Here is a 20,584-nt window from a genome sequence, read left to right on the forward strand (position 1 = left end):
CTGGAGCGTGACGCAGGAGGAAACCAGCTGTTGGTGGTTTCTGATCTGGGATCAGCCCGTCGCCTCCAGAGACCATCAGGCTGTTACAGAAGAACGCTGCTTTGTGCCTCACGCCCACGCCGTCTACAGGAAGGAGGGTAGGTTCGAGTCCCGCTCAGTCTGTCACTGTGACTGTGTCCAGCTGCTATAGAGGCTCATCACCACTGTGTGTGTGTGTGTGTGTGTGTGTGTGTGTGTGTGTGTGTGAATGACAGGATGTGTTGTGAAGCGCCTTGGGGGGTTGTAGAACCCTAGGAGGTGCTGTATCAAATACATGATGTCTTATCAGACGATAACCATGGTTACAGATGTCTTTTATAAAAATATGATGTAATGAATCTAATAAACAATAAGACACGCAGTTCCACTCAACTCTACTGGTGCCACACACACACACACACACACACACACACACACACACACACACACACACACACACTGTTTATATTTAGTGAGCATTTTGCAAAAGATATTTTCTTTTCTTTCAAACAATAGTTATGTAATTAAAAGCGTGAATAAGCATCGCAGGGCACTGACCAAGTGTATTACCCACAATCCATTGCTGCGGGAGGCAAAGCTCAAGTTCCTTTTCAGAACATGTGTACTTTCTAAGGAAAGTAGTTAATTTTAGGATGATTAGTTGATGCTCTAAAGATTTTAGACAAAGTAGAAACGAATGTAAAATTGTTTCTAATAATTGTTCGTTTGAAAGTTGTTAAAGTTTTTTATTTAAAGCATCCCGGCATGCATTATGATGGATAACACGGTGCTGCCTGTCTCAGTTCGGCCATTATTTGCACGCTTGTGTACCACACACTCGAAGCCTTACAGCGCAGTTTCTCCAGATGCACCTGGCTGAAGACCGAAGGGCGCAGTGCTGGGGCTGGGCCTGAGTTTCTTGTGTGTCTGCTTCCTGCGTTCAACACTCGGGCGACGGTGGCACAGGAGTTGAGTGCTCACCCCGTAATCGGAAGGTTGCAGGTTCGAGCCCCGCTCAGTCTGTCGCTGTCGTTGTGTCCTTGGGCAAGACGCTTAACCCACCCTGCCTGCTGGTGGTGGTCGGAGGGACCGGTGGCGCCAGTGCTCGGCAGCCTCGCCTCTGTCAGTGCGCCCCAGGGCAGCTGTGGCTACATTGTAGCTCATCACCATCACTGTGTGAATGTGTGTGTGAATGGGTGAATGACTGATTGTGTTGTAAAGCGCCTTGGGGGGTTCCAGGACTCTAGAAGGTGCTATATCAAATACAGGCCATTTACCATTTACTCCAACCAACTCCTGTGGGACACACCGCCAGCCTAAGCTTAAGCGGGACCTGTCCCCGTGGCGCTCAGCCCAACTAATCTACCCAACCGGACCGGGCGGCTGGTGCAGAGCGTTGCACGCGTCTGCGTTGTAACCTGCATTAGTTCTGTCTGGTTCTCCTGAGTTTTTTCTCCTGAGTGTCACATGACAGAGACTTAAACCCGCTACAGCTGCCTCCTGGTGCACTCTTACCTGCTTTGGATCCACACTCACCTCAGCATGACACGCCACTTTCCAGCTACGTGAGCATCCCAAAGTGCAAAAGGATTGGCATAAAAAAAAACTGTCCAGTAAAATAAAACAGATAAAACCACAAACCTGTCTTACACCTGTACACAGCCCCTGAGAGCACATCTTCTATCATCTCGTGCATCAGGGGTCTCCATCACGTTGGAGATACGTTTCTTTAATTTTGATTCAAATATGTGATTTTCTACATTACTGAAATTGGGATTTTCATTAGATGTCACTTATAATCCAAATTAAGGACATTTTTTAAATATACCAGTCTGTGTGTAATGAATTAATCTAAAACACAAATCTAACGTTTTGAATGGAATTACTGGTATAAATCAACTTGTCATATTCTAATGTTATGAACACAGCAGATGAAATTCCCACATTGTAGAAATGCAACGAGAGCCAAACTAAATCCCTCCGAGGGCCACAAATGGCCCGCGGGCCCGCCTTTGGGGCTCCTTAACTTTGGGACAAAACATCTAAAAGAGATTTGTGCCAGAATTTTCTCAGTTTAACACAAAAGATTTAAAGCAATGTTTTTTTTTTCACTGAAATCCGCTCTGATCTTCTCTATAACAAACAAATCAAGCCATTCTCTATTTGTAATCAGTCTTCTACATCAATGCTTGTATTCGTATTTATCGTAGGCATTTTGATTGGAATAGTTTAAGAATCCGTCGTCTCATTCGTCCTGCTAAAAACAGGATAAAACTTCCCAGCTGTGCAACATTTATGTTCTTCAACCTTTTGTTTCCTGCAGCAGAGCTGGATTAACACGGTTCTGATCACCAGGAGTTTAATCTGTCGTCACTCACCGCTCACGTTTGTTGCTTTGTTCACACGAAACTTTAGATCTTCAGCAGCAGGTTTACACAAAACCTAGAACTGGTTCACACTTGGACCGGGAACGGTGATGACTCAGCTAATTCTTTTCAGCTTCATACCCAGATTTACATGTTGTGTACAGTAATGCTGAACAATCCTCTTTTGCCTCAGGGATTAACACTGCCGCCCCCCAGAAGTATCTGTTCTGGGAATAATAATTTCACATTTTCCTGATGGTTTGATTTTAATCTCGACACGTCCTCTAGAGTTTTTGTTCCCAAGAAGAAGAAGAAGAAGAAGAACAAAGAATCATTTCTATAGCGCCTCTCAAGATAAAAATCACGAGGCGCTTCACAAAAGCAAAAAATGTAAAAATATAAAAAAGCATTTAGAAAATGTTTAAAAATATATGTAAAATGAGCAAAAATAGACAATTGTGATTAAAAAAATGTTAAGAAAGAGAGAGAGTGAACAGGAAAGAGGGAAATGAGTGGATCCTGAGGAAGGTGGAATAGGTGGGGAGAGCAGAATAAAGAGAGAGAGGTGAAGAAGGTCACACAAAAGCCAGCTTGAACAAGTGAGTCTTCAGCTGCTTTTTAAAGGAGACCACTGAGTCCACTGATCTCAGGCTCGGGGGGAGAGAGTTCCAGAGTCTGGGGGCCACAGCAGCAAATGATCTGTCACCTTTGGTCTTTAGCCTGGTGCTGCACAACCAGTAGGCTTTGATCACTGGACCCCAGGGACCTGCTGGGGGTGTAGGGACTAAGAAGATCACCAATGTAAGATGGTGCTTGTCCATGTAAGGCCCTATAGACCAGAACCAGGATCTTGATCCCCAATGACCTTATCAAATATCCTCAGCGCTTTCTGTTGGTGATTTCATTAGGTCTTGAGTTTTGGGTCAAAAGTTTCAAAAGTCACAGTCATGAACCAAACTCTGCTGCATTTCCATCCATGTAAACATATTTTTTCTGAAGAGTTTTCAGAAAGCTGAGATCAGTTTAATAAGTTTAGTTCTAACGTGATCTTTCTGCATCGTGGAGACCAGCGAGTCGTCCAGACCACCATGACCTCTACTCTTCGCTTCCAGTTGTTCAGGTCCAGGACCGTTTTTACATAAAGTACAGAACACGAGGTCACAGACCTCTCACTGCTATTCTGTTCCAGCAGAGCAACCTTCCTGTGCCCTTTTTGGTTTTGACACAGTTTCGTTGACTGCACTAGAAAAGGTAGTTCACGGCACAAAGCCCTCAAGCTCCTGCTACTTGATGTTTCCGCAGTGTTCGACACACTGTTTTAACCATTTGCCTCGAGACCTGGATCAGGGAGAAAGGCCCTTGATTGGTAGACCTAAATAATAGGTCTTTTAGTGTTTGCCTGGACGACTCCTCCTCTCCCCCCTCCTGGGGGGTCTCCCTGCTGCTGTGGCCCCCAGACTCTGGAACTCTCCCCCTGAACCTGAGATAAGTGGTATCTTTCATGAAGCAGCTGAAAACTAACTTGTTCAAGCTGGCTTTTGCGTAACCTTCATCACCGCCCTCTCCTTATTCTGCCTTTCCCCACAATCCACTGATTTCCCTCTTTCCTGTTTATTCTCTCTCTCCCTTTCCTTACATTGTTATTTTTTATCTCAGTTATGTTTCTCTCAGGGCTGCACAGTGGTGCAGTGGTTAGAGCTGTTGCCTTGCAGTAAGAAGGTCCTGGGTTCACTTCCCGGCCTGAGATCTTTCTGCATGGAGTTTGCATGTTCTCCCTGTGCATGTGTGGGTTCTCTCCGGGTGCTCCGGCTGCCTCCCACAGTCCAAAAACCTGACTGTTAGGTTGATTGGTCTGTCCAAATTGTCCCTAGGTGTGAGTGTGTGTGTGTGTGTGTGTGTGTGTGTGTGTGTGTGTGTGTGTGTGTGTGTGTGTGTGTGTGTGTGTGTGTGTGTGTGTGATTGTTTGTCCTGTGTGTCTCTGTGTTGCCCTGCGATGGACTGGCTCTCTGTCCAGGGTGTACCCCGCCTGATTGCCCATTGACCGCTGGAGATAGGCACCAGCCCTCCCCCCCCCCCCCCCCCCCCCTCACCCACCCCCACCCCCGCGACCCGACGTGGACAAAGCGGGTTCAGAAAATGGATGGATGTTTCTCTCATTTTGGACATATTTTATATATCTATATCTATAGATATAGATATGTGAGCCTGCAACTCTGAGCCTGAGTTGCAGGCTCAGTCTGTCGCTGTTGTCATGTCCTTGTGCAAGACCGGTGGCGCCTGTGTATGGCAGATTTGCCTCCGTTAGTGTGCCCCAGGGCAACTGTGGCTACAGTGTAATTTATCTCCACCAGGGTGTGAATGTGTGTGTGAATGGGTGAATGACTGATTATTGTGTTATAAAGTACCTTGGGGGTTTTTCCTGACTCTAGAAGGCACTACATCAAAAACAGCCCATTTACCATTTCATAAATTGTCCATCCATTGTCTGAACCCGCTTTGTCCACGTGGTGGACAAAGTGAGTGGTGGCTGGTTCGTAAATACAGACATTTGTATGACTCAGCTCTCAAAGATCACCGTGATCAACATGTTGTTAATAATTCTTGGAGAGAAATAGCTCGCACTGTCGGAAAAGACGAGAACGCTGTTAAAAATGCTGGAATGCCATGTTGTAAATAACAGTAATTTTTACTTCTACTATGGTGTAGTGTTGGATGCATGCTGTAGAGCTCCATGCTGCCCCCTACAGTTTGGGAGAATATTGGCTCACCGCAGAGACAAGCCGCATGAATCATAAACGCTGCGAGTTGTGAAGCATGTTCCATCTGCTCTTTATAAAGTCTAAAATTACAAGATGCTTTTAGCTATGGCTTTAGCTCCTTTGGAATTCTGGAGCTGTCAAATGGAAGAGAGAGCGTTGTTCATCTGCCCCTCCACAAATGCCAGAATGACTGCGCTCACTCTAATGTTCAACAGGCGAAACACGAGGGGGTAGAGCTCATGTTCACAAAAGTGCGAACAAGTTGACAAACGATCGTTCGAGGAACTCGTTCAGGCACACCACTGTTCCCAATGTTCAGTTTAGGGACCTGTACTTGTCTCAATCTACAGTATACATTTAGACCACCATCTTAAAAATTATACAGTAAGCTATCACATTTATGCAGACGACTGTCATGTGAATTCAAGCCACCGCCCCCCCCACCCACACCCGGCTGGAATTCTTTCAAGGGAAACACTGTCTATGGTCTATGTCCATGATTGTTTATTGGCAAAATGAAGATGGTTTAAAAGCTATTTCCTTCATCTTAACAAAGCCAAAACTGGAGCTGTTCATCTTTCACCAGAACCCAAAACCATGGTACAAGGTGTGTGGCGAACAAGCTTTTAGTTTCATAGGAACCAAGTGATGGATCAAACTTCCTCTAGCCCAAAGTTTCAGTTTTCAAAATGTGCCAGAAGACACACTTGTTTGGGCTAGCATTTGAAATGTGGTATTCTGTTGACAAAGGTATCTTAGTACAGCCTTTTAGCGATGTCATAGATGGATTTCTGGTGTTGAGTTTGTTTCCTAAAACTTGTACGTTTTTATAGGTGCCTTATAAACAAACTTGACTTAACTTAAAGTATAAGTGAAATAGTTTTTGTACATTAACTGTAAAATCTGTTCACTTGTTTGATGGTGACATCTGATCAGACTTAGTGGACTTTTACAGCTTTTGTTCCGCATAGTTTGTACTTATTATATCCAGTTTTTCTTAGGAGGCATTCAACTAAGCAATTACCTTAATCCAGTTTCCCACAATAGTTAAAGGTTGTAAGGAAAGAGTCTGATAAGATTAAATAAACACACACACACACACACACACACACACACACACACACACACACACAGAGAGAGAAACCTGAAAACAAAGGAAAAGTTCTAACTGAACATTCTGTGAAAATGGTGTACAAAACGCAAACCTGTAGGAAAGAAAATCCAAATCCTCACTGGTTCGTTTGTTGTGAATGAATGAAGGAGATGTATGAAATGGGGCATTAATGATCATTGTTATTGTGCAGCTCAACCATCAAACAACAATGCAGTTAGAAAAATAAAAGGCCATGACGCAGCAAACTGGTAGGATATAAGGGAGAGAAGCAGAGGACTCGACGCTTCACCTGATCGAGAAAGGACGTAAGTTGCCTCAGTTATCTTTAGTTTTTGTGTTCATTAGAAAATGACCAGTTTTTAATTATTGTTGAATTTTTAACTTTTTAACTGAACAAAAATGATTGTTTGGATAGTGATATGCAGTTTTTTTTATTGGTACAATTAGTTATGTTTTTGGTTTCTTTACTAATCCTGGTATTTTTACGTGTTTTAGATCTTCACTCTGCAGCCATGAAGGTTCTCAGCATCTCTCTGGGACTTTGCCTGGTCCTGACCATGATTCCAGCCGTTCCCATAAACTTTACGAATACCACTTACAAGAAGGGCTCTCCTAAAAAAAGGAACTTCTCTACCCACACAAAGCCCCCACCTACTAAACCAGACAACCCACCTACCCGTACCAAGAGCCAATTACCTCACCCTGATAACGTACCCACTCACAATGACGTTACTTTTTCTGCCCACCGAAACCTCTTTCCCCAGACAGATCCTCTGCCTACTAAACTAGATATTCCACCTACTCATACCAAATGTCAATCAACTCACCTAGACAACTCACCCACTCACGTTAAGCTTGCTGTTTCTAACCAAAGGAACTTCTCTACCAACACAGAACCCCCGCCTACTAAACCAGATAACCCACCTACTCATACCAAGAGTCAACTACCTCACCCTGATAACTCACTTACTCACAATGAGGTTGCTGTTTCTGTCCACCGGAACATTGTTCCCTACACAGAACCCTCACCACTTAAAGTAGATAACCCACCTACTTATACAGAGGGCCAATTACCTCACCCTGATACTTTACTTACTCACTTAGAGGTTGTTGTTTCTAACCAAAGAAACCTCTTTCCCCAAACAGAGTCCCTGCGCACTAAACCAGAAAACCCACCTACTCATACTAAAGGTCAATTACCTCACCCTGATAACTCACCTACTCACATAGAGTTAGGTACTTCTGCCCACCAAAACCTTTTTCCCCCAAACGAGCCTCCGCCTACTAAACTCGATAACCTACCTACTCATACAAAGGACCAGTTAACTCACCCACAAAACTCACCTGCTCATGTTGAGGTTGTAGATTATAACCATGGTAACTTCTTTCCCCACACAGAGCAACTGCCTACTAAACCAGATATCCCACCTACTCATACTAATGGTCAGTTAACTCACCTAGACAACTCACCCACTAACGCTAAGCTTGTGGTTTCTGGGTACCGGAACATTTTTCCCCATACAGAGCCTCCACCTACAAAACTAGAAAACCCACCTACTCACACCAAGGACCAAATACCTCACCCTGATAACTTACCTACTCAAGTAAAGGTTGTTGTTTCTAACCATGGGAACCTCTTTCCCCAGACAGAGCCTCTACCTACTAAATCAGAAAACCCACCTACACACACCAAGGACCAATTACCTCACCCCGATAACTCACCTACTCACATAGAGTTGGGTGCTTCTGTCCACCGGAACCTCTTTCCCCATACAGAGTCCCCACCTAATACAATAGGTAACCCACCTTTTAATACAGAAGGCCCAATAACTAGCCCTGATAACTCACTTACTCACATTGAGGCTACTGTTTCTAACAAAGGGAATCTCTTTCCCCAAACAGCGCCCCCACCTCCTAAACCAGGTATTACTTCTACTCAGACCAAGGGTCAATTAACTCACCCACACCACTCACCCACTCACACTGAGCTTGCTGTTTATAACCAAAGAAACTGCTCTGCCAACACAGAGACCTCACCTACTAAACCAGAAAACCCACCTATTCATACCAAGGGCCAGTTACCTCAACTTGATAACTCACCTACTCAAATAGAGTTTGGTGCTTCTGCCCACGGGAACCTCTTTCCCCACACAGAGTCCCCACCTAATACACTAGGTAACCCACCTTTTAATACAGAAGGCCCAATAACTCACCCAGATAACTCACTTACACACATTGAGGTTGCTGTTTCTAATCAAGAGAACCTCTTTCCCCTCACAGACTCCCCACCTACTAAACCAGATAACCCACCTATTTATACCGAGGGCCTATTAACTCACCCAGATAACTCACCTACTCACACTGAGGTTGACGTTTTTAACCAAGGGAATCTCTTTCGCCAAACAGAGCCCCCACCAACTGAACCAGATAACCAACCTACTTTTACTGAGGGCCCATCATCTCACCCAGATGACTCACCTACTCATGTTGAGGTTGTTGTTTCTAACCAAAGAAACTTATCTACCAACACAGAGCCCTCGCCTACTAAACCAGAAGACCCACCTACACATACCAAGGACCAATTACCTCACCTTGATAACTCACCTACTCACATAGAGTTTGGTGCTTCTGCCCACCGGAACCTCTTTCCCCACGCGGAGTCCCCACCTACTGAACCGGATAACCAACCTATGTATACCGAGAGCCCATTTACTCACCCAGATGACTCACCTACTAGCACTGAGGTTGCTGCTTCTGCCCACGGGAACCTCTTTCCCCACACTGATTCCCCACCCAATACACTAGGTAACCCACCTTTTAATACAAAAGGCCCTATAACTCACCCAGATTACTCACTTACTCACAACGAGGTTGACGTTTCTAACCAAGAGAACCTCTTTCCCCTCACAGAGTCCCCACCTACTGAATCTGATAACCCACCTATTTATACCGAGGGCCTATTAACTCACCCAGATAACTCACCTACTCACACTGAGGTTGACGTTTTTAACCAAGGGAATCTCTTTCGCCAAACAGAGCCCCCACCAACTGAACCAGATAACCAATCTACTTTTACTGAGGGCCCATCATCTCACCCAGATGACTCACCTACTCATGTTGAGGTTGTTGTTTCTAACCAAAGAAACTTATCTACCAACACAGAGCCCTCGCCTACTAAACCAGAAGACCCACCTACACATACCAAGGACCAATTACCTCACCTTGATAACTCACCTACTCACATAGAGTTTGGTGCTTCTGCCCACCGGAACCTCTTTCCCCATGAGGAGTACCCACCTACTGAACCGGATAACCAACCTATGTATACCGAGAGCCCATTTACTCACCCAGATGACTCACCTACTAGCACTGAGGTTGCTGCTTCTGCCCATGGGAACCTCTTTCCCCACACTGATTCCCCACCCAATACACTAGGTAACCCACCTTTTAATACAGAAGGCCCTATAACTCACCCAGATTACTCACTTACTCACAACGAGGTTGACGTTTCTAACCAAGAGAACCTCTTTCCCCTCACAGAGTCCCCACCTACTGAATCTGATAACCCACCTATTTACACCGAGGGCCTATTAACTCACCCAGATAACTCACTTACTCACACTGAGGTTGATGTTTCTAACCAAGGGAATCTCTTTCCCCAAACAGAGCCACCACCTACTGAACCTGAAAAACAGCCTATTTATACCGAGGGCCTATTAACTCACCCAGATAACTCACTTACACACATTGAGGTTGCTGTTTCTAATCAAGAGAACCTCTTTCCCCTCACAGAGTCCCCACCTACTAAACCAGATAACCCACCTATTTATACCGAGGGCCTATTAACTCACCCAGATAACTCACCTACTCACACTGAGGTTGACGTTTTTAACCAAGGGAATCTCTTTCGCCAAACAGAGCCCCCACCAACTGAACCAGATAACCAACCTACTTTTACTGAGGGCCCATCATCTCACCCAGATGACTCACCTACTCATGTTGAGGTTGTTGTTTCTAACCAAAGAAACTTATCTACCAACACAGAGCCCTCGCCTACTAAACCAGAAGACCCACCTACACATACCAAGGACCAATTACCTCACCTTGATAACTCACCTACTCACATAGAGTTTGGTGCTTCTGCCCACCGGAACCTCTTTCCCCACGCGGAGTCCCCACCTACTGAACCGGATAACCAACCTATGTATACCGAGAGCCCATTTACTCACCCAGATGACTCACCTACTAGCACTGAGGTTGCTGCTTCTGCCCACGGGAACCTCTTTCCCCACACTGATTCCCCACCCAATACACTAGGTAACCCACCTTTTAATACAGAAGGCCCTATAACTCACCCAGATTACTCACTTTCTTACAACGAGGTTGACGTTTCTAACCAAGAGAACCTCTTTCCCCTCACAGAGTCCCCACCTACTGAATCTGATAACCCACCTATTTATACCGAGGGCCTATTAACTCACCCAGATAACTCACCTACTCACACTGAGGTTGACGTTTTTAACCAAGGGAATCTCTTTCGCCAAACAGAGCCCCCACCAACTGAACCAGATAACCAACCTACTTTTACTGAGGGCCCATCATCTCACCCAGATGACTCACCTACTCATGTTGAGGTTGTTGTTTCTAACCAAAGAAACTTATCTACCAACACAGAGCCCTCGCCTACTAAACCAGAAGACCCACCTACACATACCAAGGACCAATTACCTCACCTTGATAACTCACCTACTCACATAGAGTTTGGTGCTTCTGCCCACCTGAACCTCTTTCCCCACGCGGAGTCCCCACCTACTGAACCGGATAACCAACCTATGTATACCGAGAGCCCATTTACTCACCCAGATGACTCACCTACTAGCACTGAGGTTGCTGCTTCTGCCCACGGGAACCTCTTTCCCCACACTGATTCCCCACCCAATACACTAGGTAACCCACCTTTTAATACAAAAGGCCCTATAACTCACACAGATTACTCACTTACTCACAACGAGGTTGACGTTTCTAACCAAGAGAACCTCTTTCCCCTCACAGAGTCCCCACCTACTGAATCTGATAACCCACCTATTTATACCGAGGGCCTATTAACTCACCCAGATAACTCACCTACTCACACTGAGGTTGACGTTTTTAACCAAGGGAATCTCTTTCACCAAACAGAGCCCCCACCAACTGAACCAGATAACCAACCTACTTTTACTGAGGGCCCATCATCTCACCCAGTTGACTCACCTACTCATGTTGAGGTTGTTGTTTCTAACCAAAGAAACTTATCTACCAACACAGAGCCCTCGCCTACTAAACCAGAAGACCCACCTACACATACCAAGGACCAATTACCTCACCCTGATAACTCACCTACTCACATAGAGTTTGGTGCTTCTGCCCACCGGAACCTCTTTCCCCATGAGGAGTCCCCACCTACTGAACCGGATAACCAACCTATGTATACCGAGAGCCCATTTACTCACCCAGATGACTCACCTACTAGCACTGAGGTTGCTGCTTCTGCCCATGGGAACCTCTTTCCCCACACAGAGTCCCCACCTACTGAATCTGATAACCCACCTATTTACACCGAGGGCCTATTAACTCACCCAGATAACTCACTTACTCACACTGAGGTTGATGTTTCTAACCAAGGGAATCTCTTTCCCCAAACAGAGCCACCACCTACTGAACCTGAAAAACAGCCTATTTATACCGAGGACCCATTGACTCACCCAGATAACTCACTTACTCACACTGAGGTTGATGTTTCTAACCAAGAGAACCTCTTTCCCCAAACAGAGCCGCCACCTACTGAACCTGAAAAACAGCCTATTTATACCGAGGACCCATTGACTCACCCAGATAACTCACTTACTCACACTGAGGTTGATGTTTTTAACCAAGGGAATCTATTTCCCCAAACAGAGCCCCCACCAACTCAACCAGATAACCAACCTACTTTTACCGAGGGCCCATCAACTCACCCAGATGACTCACCTACTCATGTTGAGGTTGTTGTTTCTAACCAAAGAAACTTCTCTACCAACACAGAGCCCTCACCTACTAAGCCAGAAAACCCACCTACACATACCAAGGACCAATTACCTCACCCTGATAACTCACCTACTCACATAGAGTTTGCTGTTTCTAACCAAAGAAACGTATCTACCAACACAGAGCCCTCGCCTACTAAACCAGAAACCCCACCAAGGCATACCAAGGGCCAATTACCTCACCTTGATAGCTCACCTACTCACATAGAGTTTGGTGCTTCTTCCCACTGGAACCTCTTTCCCCACACAGAGTCCCCTACTGAACCAGATAACCAACCTAGGTATACCGAGGGCCCATTACCTCACCCAGATAACTCACTAAATCACAATGAGGTTGCTGTTTCTAACCATGGCAATCTCTTCCCTCACACAGAGCTTCCACTTACTGAACCAGATAACCAACCTATGTCTATCGAAGGCCCATTAACTCACCCAGATGACTCACCTACTCACACTGAAGTTGCTGTTTCTGCCCACCGGAACCTCTTACCCCACACAGAGCCTCAACCTACTAAGCCAAATAACCCACCTGCTAATACCAAAGGCCCTGCACCTCACCCAGATAACTCTACTGACAACTTTGTCATCTCTTCAGCCCAAGAGAATGTTCCCTCTCAACACCTTCATTGTGACATTGGCTGTATCTGCAAGAAGGAAAAATGCAAACCACTAGTTGGAGCATTCTGCCCAAAGTGTGATTCCGAAGGGAACTTCCTACCCCAGCAATGCTTCGAGTCTACAGGGTACTGCTGGTGCGTCAACATCATCACCGGAATTCCAATCCCCGGCACAGAAACACCACCAGGAATAAAACCACTGAACTGTGGTGAGTGGTTAAAGATTATGCTGTGCTATTTCTGCTGTTTAGTGGTACAGATTACTCAGCATGGACGTCTGATGACAACAGACTACCAGTAATATCAGCCCACATTAGTATAGTATATTAATTACTATTGTATTATTATTATTATTATTATTATTATTAGTAGTAGTAGTAGTAGTAGTAGTAGTAATAGTAGTAAAAGTAGTATTATAGTAGAATTAATTTCACACAGCCATACAATTCCAATAAAAACTTATTATAATTTTTGACAAGCTTTTGTACAATCAATGTTTCTTGATGGCCACTCAAAGAAATATCTCCATACTGCGAAGGTTGGTGTCAAAACATGAACTTGAAATGGTTCCCCATGCCTTTATCGCCTCCCGTCCAGATTACTGTTACACACTCTTCACAGGTTTTAACAAAAAAGCCCTTGACTGCCTTCAGTTGGTCCAGAACTCTGCAGCGATGCTCCTAACTGGAGAAGACAGACGAGCTCACATCACTCCTATTCTGACGTCTCTGCACTGGTTACCCGTTAACTTTAGAGTTCATTTTAGAATCAAGGCTCTACATGGTCAAGCTCCTTCTTATATTACTGAAGTGTTAAAGCCTTACGCCTGGTGCACACCAGAGGCGGACGTGCTGTGTCGCACCCACGCCGCCATTTTAAATAGAAGCCATTATAGTTAATGAGAGTGGGCACACGGAGAGTGCCGCGCTGCGTCCCAGAAGCGCCGCGCCTAGGCACTGAAGATAGGCACCAGTTCTATCTCAAGCATCGTAGTGCGGTGGTTTACAATACTGCTACAATACTTTACAACAGACATTACGATGTGGAACGGCTTTACGGCACAAACCCAACTGCAGTTTTGATAACTTTAAAGAACTATTGATCTTAAAATAATCTAATAAATAGTGTACCTACTCATCGTTAATTAATTAGTCTCACAAAACACGACGGCAAGTCTGATCACGTATGAACAATAGAGTCACTTCCCGCTTCCTGTTCTCAAGTCCAGCATGATGTTGTGACTATCGTGCAACTTTTGAAGAAGCGCTCAGCGGCACGGCGCGTCCTGCGTGACCGTTTGACTTCTCAAAACCTCGGGCATGATGCAGCGCGTCCACCTCCGGTGTGCTTCAGTCTTTATGCTCCAACCAGAGCCCTCAGTTCCACACATCAGAACCTTCTAGAAGTTGGCATGTATAATTAAGTGAGTGTCCCACACCTTTAACTGAGATTTAGATCATGTGTGTTTCTGTGGTTTTTAGAAAAGCCAGCAGAAAATTCAGATGAGAGAAAAGAAAAACATGACAACAAGAAAAAGGAACGGTCCAGTGAAGAGGATTCAGATGAAGAAAAGTCAGATGAAATGGACAACTGTCCAGAAGATTGGTCCAGCTTCGACGATCGATGTTTTATCTTCAACGAGAATGAGAAGACTTGGGCTGAAGCCGAGGTGAGGGTCGGGTGGAGGGACCAGGACTCCTCAGTGGTGACATAGGTGTTTGTGCCTGCTGGTGAATTTAAAAAATGACGAAATTAATATCTTTTTATTTCTGTGCAGTTTTACTGTCAGTTTGATGGAGGAAACTTGGCATCAGTCCACAGTTTTGAGGAGAATGTCTTCATCCAGTCTTTGACCAGAGGAGATTCTCACAACTTCCCAGAAACCTGGCTCGGAGGAGCTAGTGCAGCACGCGTGAGGAGATATTTAATATGTTGGCTCTAGTTTCCCTTCACAATTTTAAATAATGGTCAGATTGTTAAAGGAATTTTTCATTTCAACTGTTCCTTCAGATATGAACAATAAAGACTTCCTTTATGTCTTCTGCTCTGAAAAACTGAGTTTATGTCTGAGGGCTGATGCCTAAGGGCTAGCATGGGAGTAAGTTTAGCTGCTCTCTTTGACAAGCTCCAATACGCAAAACGTCGTTAAGGTTCACAGCCTTTATTTTACAATAGGAATGTGAGGATTTAGAGATACACAACAGGGTTAGTCCAGAATCAACGCTATTTTCTGATTCAGATACAATGTTTTAGTTTTCTTTTGCTCTAAAATGTGATCCATTTAGGGTTGGGGTTATTTTAGGATCACCAAAAGCATCTGTATGTCGTTTTGTTTCATCAGGTTAGCAGTAAAACTCTAAAGTGTCGACTTGTTTGTGTTTGAAAAGACATCTTCTACAGGACTTCTGCCATTTCTTGCAGTGTAACGGAGCCGGTGCAGCGTTGGAACAAACAGAAATTAAAAACTGTCTCTCACACCAGATCTATTTATAAAGTGTTCTTTGTTAACTCTTTAAAGAGACTAAATAATTATATTGGGGGTTCCGCAGGGCTCAATTCTCGGACCACTGCTTTTTGCAATTTATTTGTTGCCATTGGGGTCCATCTTCCACGGGCATGGCACTAAGTTCCACTTATATGCTGATGACTGTCAGATCTATTCTCCACTGTCTCTGGGGAACAGAGCATCTTTTTTGACCCTTGAGACCTGTGTAAATGACATCAAGGCATGGCTTACAGCTAATTTCCTGTACCTTAATGAACGTAAAACGGAATTTATCATGTTTCACCCAAGCTGCAGCTCAGATTCAGTTGCTATTGTCGATCCGTGCACCTTCTCATCCCTCCAGAAGCCGGTTGTCACTAGCCTGGGGGTGAGACTTGACTCTGGTCTGAAATTGGACTCTCATGTCAACTCAGTGGCCCGTTCTTGCTTTTTCAGTTATGTCGCCTTACTAAACTCAAGCCTATTCTTTCAAGAACCCACTTGGAGCATGTACTCCATGTGTTTGTGATCTCCAGGCTTGACTATTGTAACTCCCTCTATGCTGGGCTGGGACAGATTATTGTGCATCACCTGCAATTAGTTCAGAAGAGTGCAGCTAGGTTTTTGACTGGAACTAGGAAAAGGGACCACATTTCTCCAGTGCTGGCCTCCCTTCACTGGCTCCCAGTCTCATACCGGGCACAGTTTAAAATTCTGCTTTTTGTGTTTACGTTTTTCCAAGGCAGTTTCCCCACGGAGCTCTAAATAAATCATGTTCCCTCATGATCACTGCGGTCGGCTGACCAGAAATTGCACCCGATTTAAGACTCGTGGTGATCGGGCTTTTCAAGTCCTTGCACCCTCTTTCTGGAACCAGCTCCCGTTCACAAACAGTCCCCATCACTGGCAGTCTTTAGAAGCAGGTTGAAGACTCATTTTTATAGAATGGCTTTTTATTCTTTGTTTTGATTTCTTTTAACTACTTTATTTTAATTTTCTTTTATCTAAATGCCATCTCATTTGCATGTTATAGTTCTAACTAATGTCTATGTTCTTAATTTTGTTTTGAGTGTTTTATGACTTGCTACCCCTTTTTATCTTTGTAACTTTTTCTGTTCAGCACCTTGGGCCCCCTTTGAGGGTGGTGGGAGGCGCTATATAAATAAAGCATGATGATGATGATGATGATATTATTTAGCCTGGCAACGCTCCATTGACGGCTGTTGGTCGGGTGGTGGGTTCTACCTTTGTTTTTCAAACTCTGCATGCTACTGGACAACGAACAACGTGACATACTTACCACAACAAACGTCGGTAAACGAGGCAGTCCACTGTTTAAGAAAACACATAATTTTATCTAAATAAAGGACTTAAATACATCTAATAAAGCCCAAGTCCAAATGTAAAAGCCGTTTCAAACAAGCTGTCGCCATTTTGTTCCACTTATCCTGCCCACCAGATGAATAGAGGGCCCTGATTGGCCCACAAAGTGGGCAGAGCTCTGGAACAGTCACAGTGCTCTGTCAGTTTGAAACACCTGTAGAGACCTGTGACTGGCCAGCCAGAATGCTGCTAGGGGCTGCAGAGGTTCCAATGGAGCTTTGCAAACTTTGCTAAGCAAGATCTTGGTCTAGTTCACTAGACTAGTTGTTATCTCTTTTTTTTCCAAACATTTTCTTTAAATTGTACTTAATTAGTTTTTTACTTAATAAATGTTGCTTTTGCTTCCACAGCCTGACTTTTGGTTGTGGACTGATGGTTCCAACTTTCACTATGAAAACTGGCAGGGTGCCGATCACAAAGATAAGGATGAGCTCTGTCTGAAGACCAACTATGAATGTGAGGATGTGGCACCACACATGTGAACAATATACAGAAGAATGCATACATCATAAAGTCTACACATTGTCACATTTATGAATCATTTTGTTGTTTTCTGTCTGTTCTGTAGTCAATTTGAAGTGGACGGCTGCTCCCTGCAACCAAACTCTGCCTTTTGTCTGCTCCAAGAGCCTCAAAGACGACGATGACTAACATCTGAGAAGAAACTGAATGCATGAATCTGACAGCAAACGCTCATGTTTTAATTTAATTCAAGTAAAATAATCTGTATCTGACATTAGTTTAGAGAACCCTTTCCTTGTGTAACAGTCTTCTGTGCTTTAAGCATAATAAAATAATTTAGTAAAAGATGTGATGATGTTTTTATTTAAAGGGACTTTACGGACTTTTGAATTGTTATGCTTGTGATTGCCCCCTCAGGCCAAAAGCGTAACGGCAGCTTCAATAGTAGGCTCATGCACGAGGCGTGCATGCTGTACGTGCACACTCCTTAACGAAAATAACAGCTGAGACAGTCCCGTGTGTGTGTGTGTGTGTGTGTGTGTGTGTGTGTGACCCGGAGGACAGAGGACAGGAGAACGCGCAGCTAATTAATTAAATAATTTGGTTCTGTACCTTTCTCTTCAGCACAGCCGACAAAGGTTTATGATGGGTCAGTCCTCCTGCATGCTCAGATCATTCCCTTCCCTTGCTTGAAAAATTGTTCCAAAATGAAAGTTGAACCCACATCTTTTTTATCCGTGAATTCAATGCCGTTCGGCGAGTCTCAAATAAAAATGTGGGCATCTTACTGTAAAAAAATATACCATTAACGTAAAAAAGAAACTCTACAAAAACTATGTTGACATCCAGAATCAAACCCAGGTCTTCTGCATGGGAGTCTGACATCTTACAAGGTGAGCCACACACTAGTAACATTCACAGTATCTGTAACGTTTATATCCTTGATGACACCTGAAACAACGTCAAATCAAAGAACGGGTTGGAGCGAAAATGGCTATTTTGTAGCTAATTTGCAGGAAATATCTAGAAGAAAGTTCTACAGAAAGTAGCTAAGGGTCCTCAGAAATGTAGCTAGCTTTGTCACTAGGCGTTAGGAACAGCGACAAAGTCGCTGAGTTGGCACCATCGACTACCTCTCTCTCTGCTGCTAAAGCTACGGATAGCAAATGCTACGGGCTATGCCTGAGCGTGAACGCGCATGAAGCAGCCTGCTCGACCCGAGCATCTCTCTTTTTCTGTGATTTTACAGAAAAATAGGCAATCACAGTAAAAATGCCAGGGCTCATCCTACGGGACCGGGGCCTTGCAGGAGAATGTATGAAGAAGACATTTATTATTTCTATACATGTTTTGGCTGTCAAACTTCCATAATGCCCCTTTAAGTAAATAATTAAAAGCACATAGTGGAAATATTTAGAACATTCATTCACATCTAATGGTTCTACATGGGAGCACATCATCTGTTTGAGAGAATGCAGTGCTGATTTCTGGATCTGCTCGGGGTCCTGTGCCGGCCAAGGACGTCATCATACTACGGCAACACCACTTGACCAAAATATATTGCATGTTTTTTTTAAGTCTGTTCTTTCACACGGGTTTTGGAAAACAGTTTAGCAGTTTTGTTATTAAATTAGGGATTCTTACTACCTAAATGTTTTAAAATATGCTAACATTGTAAAGTTGTATTTTGCTGTTTTATTGTGTACTACTTTCTTTTATTCTCTTTTCCAGCCTCTTTTATTTCATAAGAAGCAGAGGTGTGGACTCGAGTCACATGACTTGGACTCGAGTCAGACTCAAGTCATTATTTTAATGACTTCTGACTTGACTTGATAAAATCTATATAGACTTACAACTTGACTTGGTCTTGAACGCCAATGACTTGCAACTTGAATCAACTTGCATCTGTTGACTTGATGATGACTTGAGCATATTTGATATTTTAGCACAAAAGTGGCACGACATGGACAAAAATCATGAATCATTCTTGGTTGTGGGTTTGATTTACTGCTAAATGCAGCAGCACTTTGTTCATAATCAGTTTCACTTTCTGCTTGTTTGAGCAAATAAACGAAGCTTTAAGAAACTTCATTTCTGGAATTTATTTATTATCATTGTCATAAAATTGAAGTTGGACAGATGACTTGATTGTGACTTGAAAATTCAAAGTTAAGGACTTGGACTTGGTTGTCTTTGACTTGGACTACTTGACTGGAAAGACTTGTGACTTACTTGTGACTTGGTCACACCTCTGAAAAGAAGCATTATAAAGGTGATTTATTAGGGAAAAAAAGTAGAATTAATAATAAATGCACCTGGAAAATGATCAATTAAACAATGAAAAAGAAAAAAGCTGTTAAAGTGTGGTTAGGAACACAAACAAAAATACAATCATTAAAAAAACAAGCTGACATCAGAGAACTTCATTCCCCTAGTTAGTTCATTGTGCCCACCAAAAAATAAATGAGTTAAGCTGATGAGCAACATCACTGTTCACTCGTTTGATTTATGCCCTGTCCACACGTAGCCGGGGATCTGCCAAAACGTAGATATTTTTCTACGTTTTGGCCTGTCATCCACACGAAAACGGAGTTTTTTCACACGAAAACGGATCTTTTTAAAAACTCCGGCCAAAGTGAAGATCTGCGTTTTCTCCGTTTTGGGTGTCTGCGTGTGGACAGACAAAACCGGAGTTTTAAGGTCCGCAACGTCACTTTCCGCGACAAAGAAATGCTGACATCACGTGTGCGACCTGTGTTTACACAAGCCGACAGCATGGAAGCCCTCAGAGCTGCGCTCGCTTTATCAATTGTCCAAGCGCTTTTTGCTTGTTTGTTTTTGCAAGCGGAATTACTGCTGCTTTCGGAAGACCACAGACGAAGGACGAGGTTAAGAACGGGGGAAGTACTGCCACCTACAGGTCTGGCATGTCCTTAACAACGTATTTATCCGGGTACGTGTGGACAGAGTTTTTGTTTTTAAATGAGGTGGTGTGGATGCAAGTTTTTGGAGGGGCGGATATTCGTTTTTAAAAAAACCCGGCTAAGTGTGGACTAGGCCTTAGTCTGAGTCATTTTTTCACCTGGGAGTTAAAACGTGTCAAATTCATGAACATCAATGTATTTCTTACTTTTTCATTGATGAACCGTAACAAGTATTTCTTCTTCATTTGTGTTTTTGATAAAAAAAATTCACTAAGTAATTTCTTTGGCATTATTATTGTTTGTGTGTGTGTGTGTGTGTGTGTGTGTGTGTGTGTGTGTGTGTGTGTGTGTGTGTGTGTGTGCACCCTAAAACTTGGTTTAAGAGGTTTGGTGT

General features: G+C 43.8%; 2 protein-coding genes across 2 annotated transcripts in view; both read left to right on the plus strand.

The window, feature by feature from the left end:
* The window catches only part of fgb (fibrinogen beta chain), a 199,461-nt gene that overhangs the window by 139,948 nt on the left and 38,929 nt on the right, over window positions 1–20,584 (plus strand). The window lies entirely within an intron of this gene.
* eslec (eosinophil lineage-specific marker) lies at window positions 5–17,610 on the plus strand. The gene is made up of 7 exons (XM_015946169.3): window positions 5–137; window positions 6,448–6,562; window positions 6,753–13,145; window positions 14,418–14,605; window positions 14,714–14,848; window positions 17,155–17,260; window positions 17,373–17,610. The coding sequence occupies exons 3-7, from the start codon at window positions 6,770–6,772 to the stop codon at window positions 17,453–17,455; spliced, it is 6,888 nt and encodes a 2,295-aa protein (XP_015801655.3). The 5' UTR covers window positions 5–137; window positions 6,448–6,562; window positions 6,753–6,769; the 3' UTR covers window positions 17,456–17,610.

The sequence above is a fragment of the Nothobranchius furzeri genome, chromosome 2 (assembly GCF_043380555.1).
Source record: "Nothobranchius furzeri strain GRZ-AD chromosome 2, NfurGRZ-RIMD1, whole genome shotgun sequence".
Classification (NCBI taxonomy): Eukaryota; Metazoa; Chordata; class Actinopteri; order Cyprinodontiformes; family Nothobranchiidae; genus Nothobranchius; species Nothobranchius furzeri.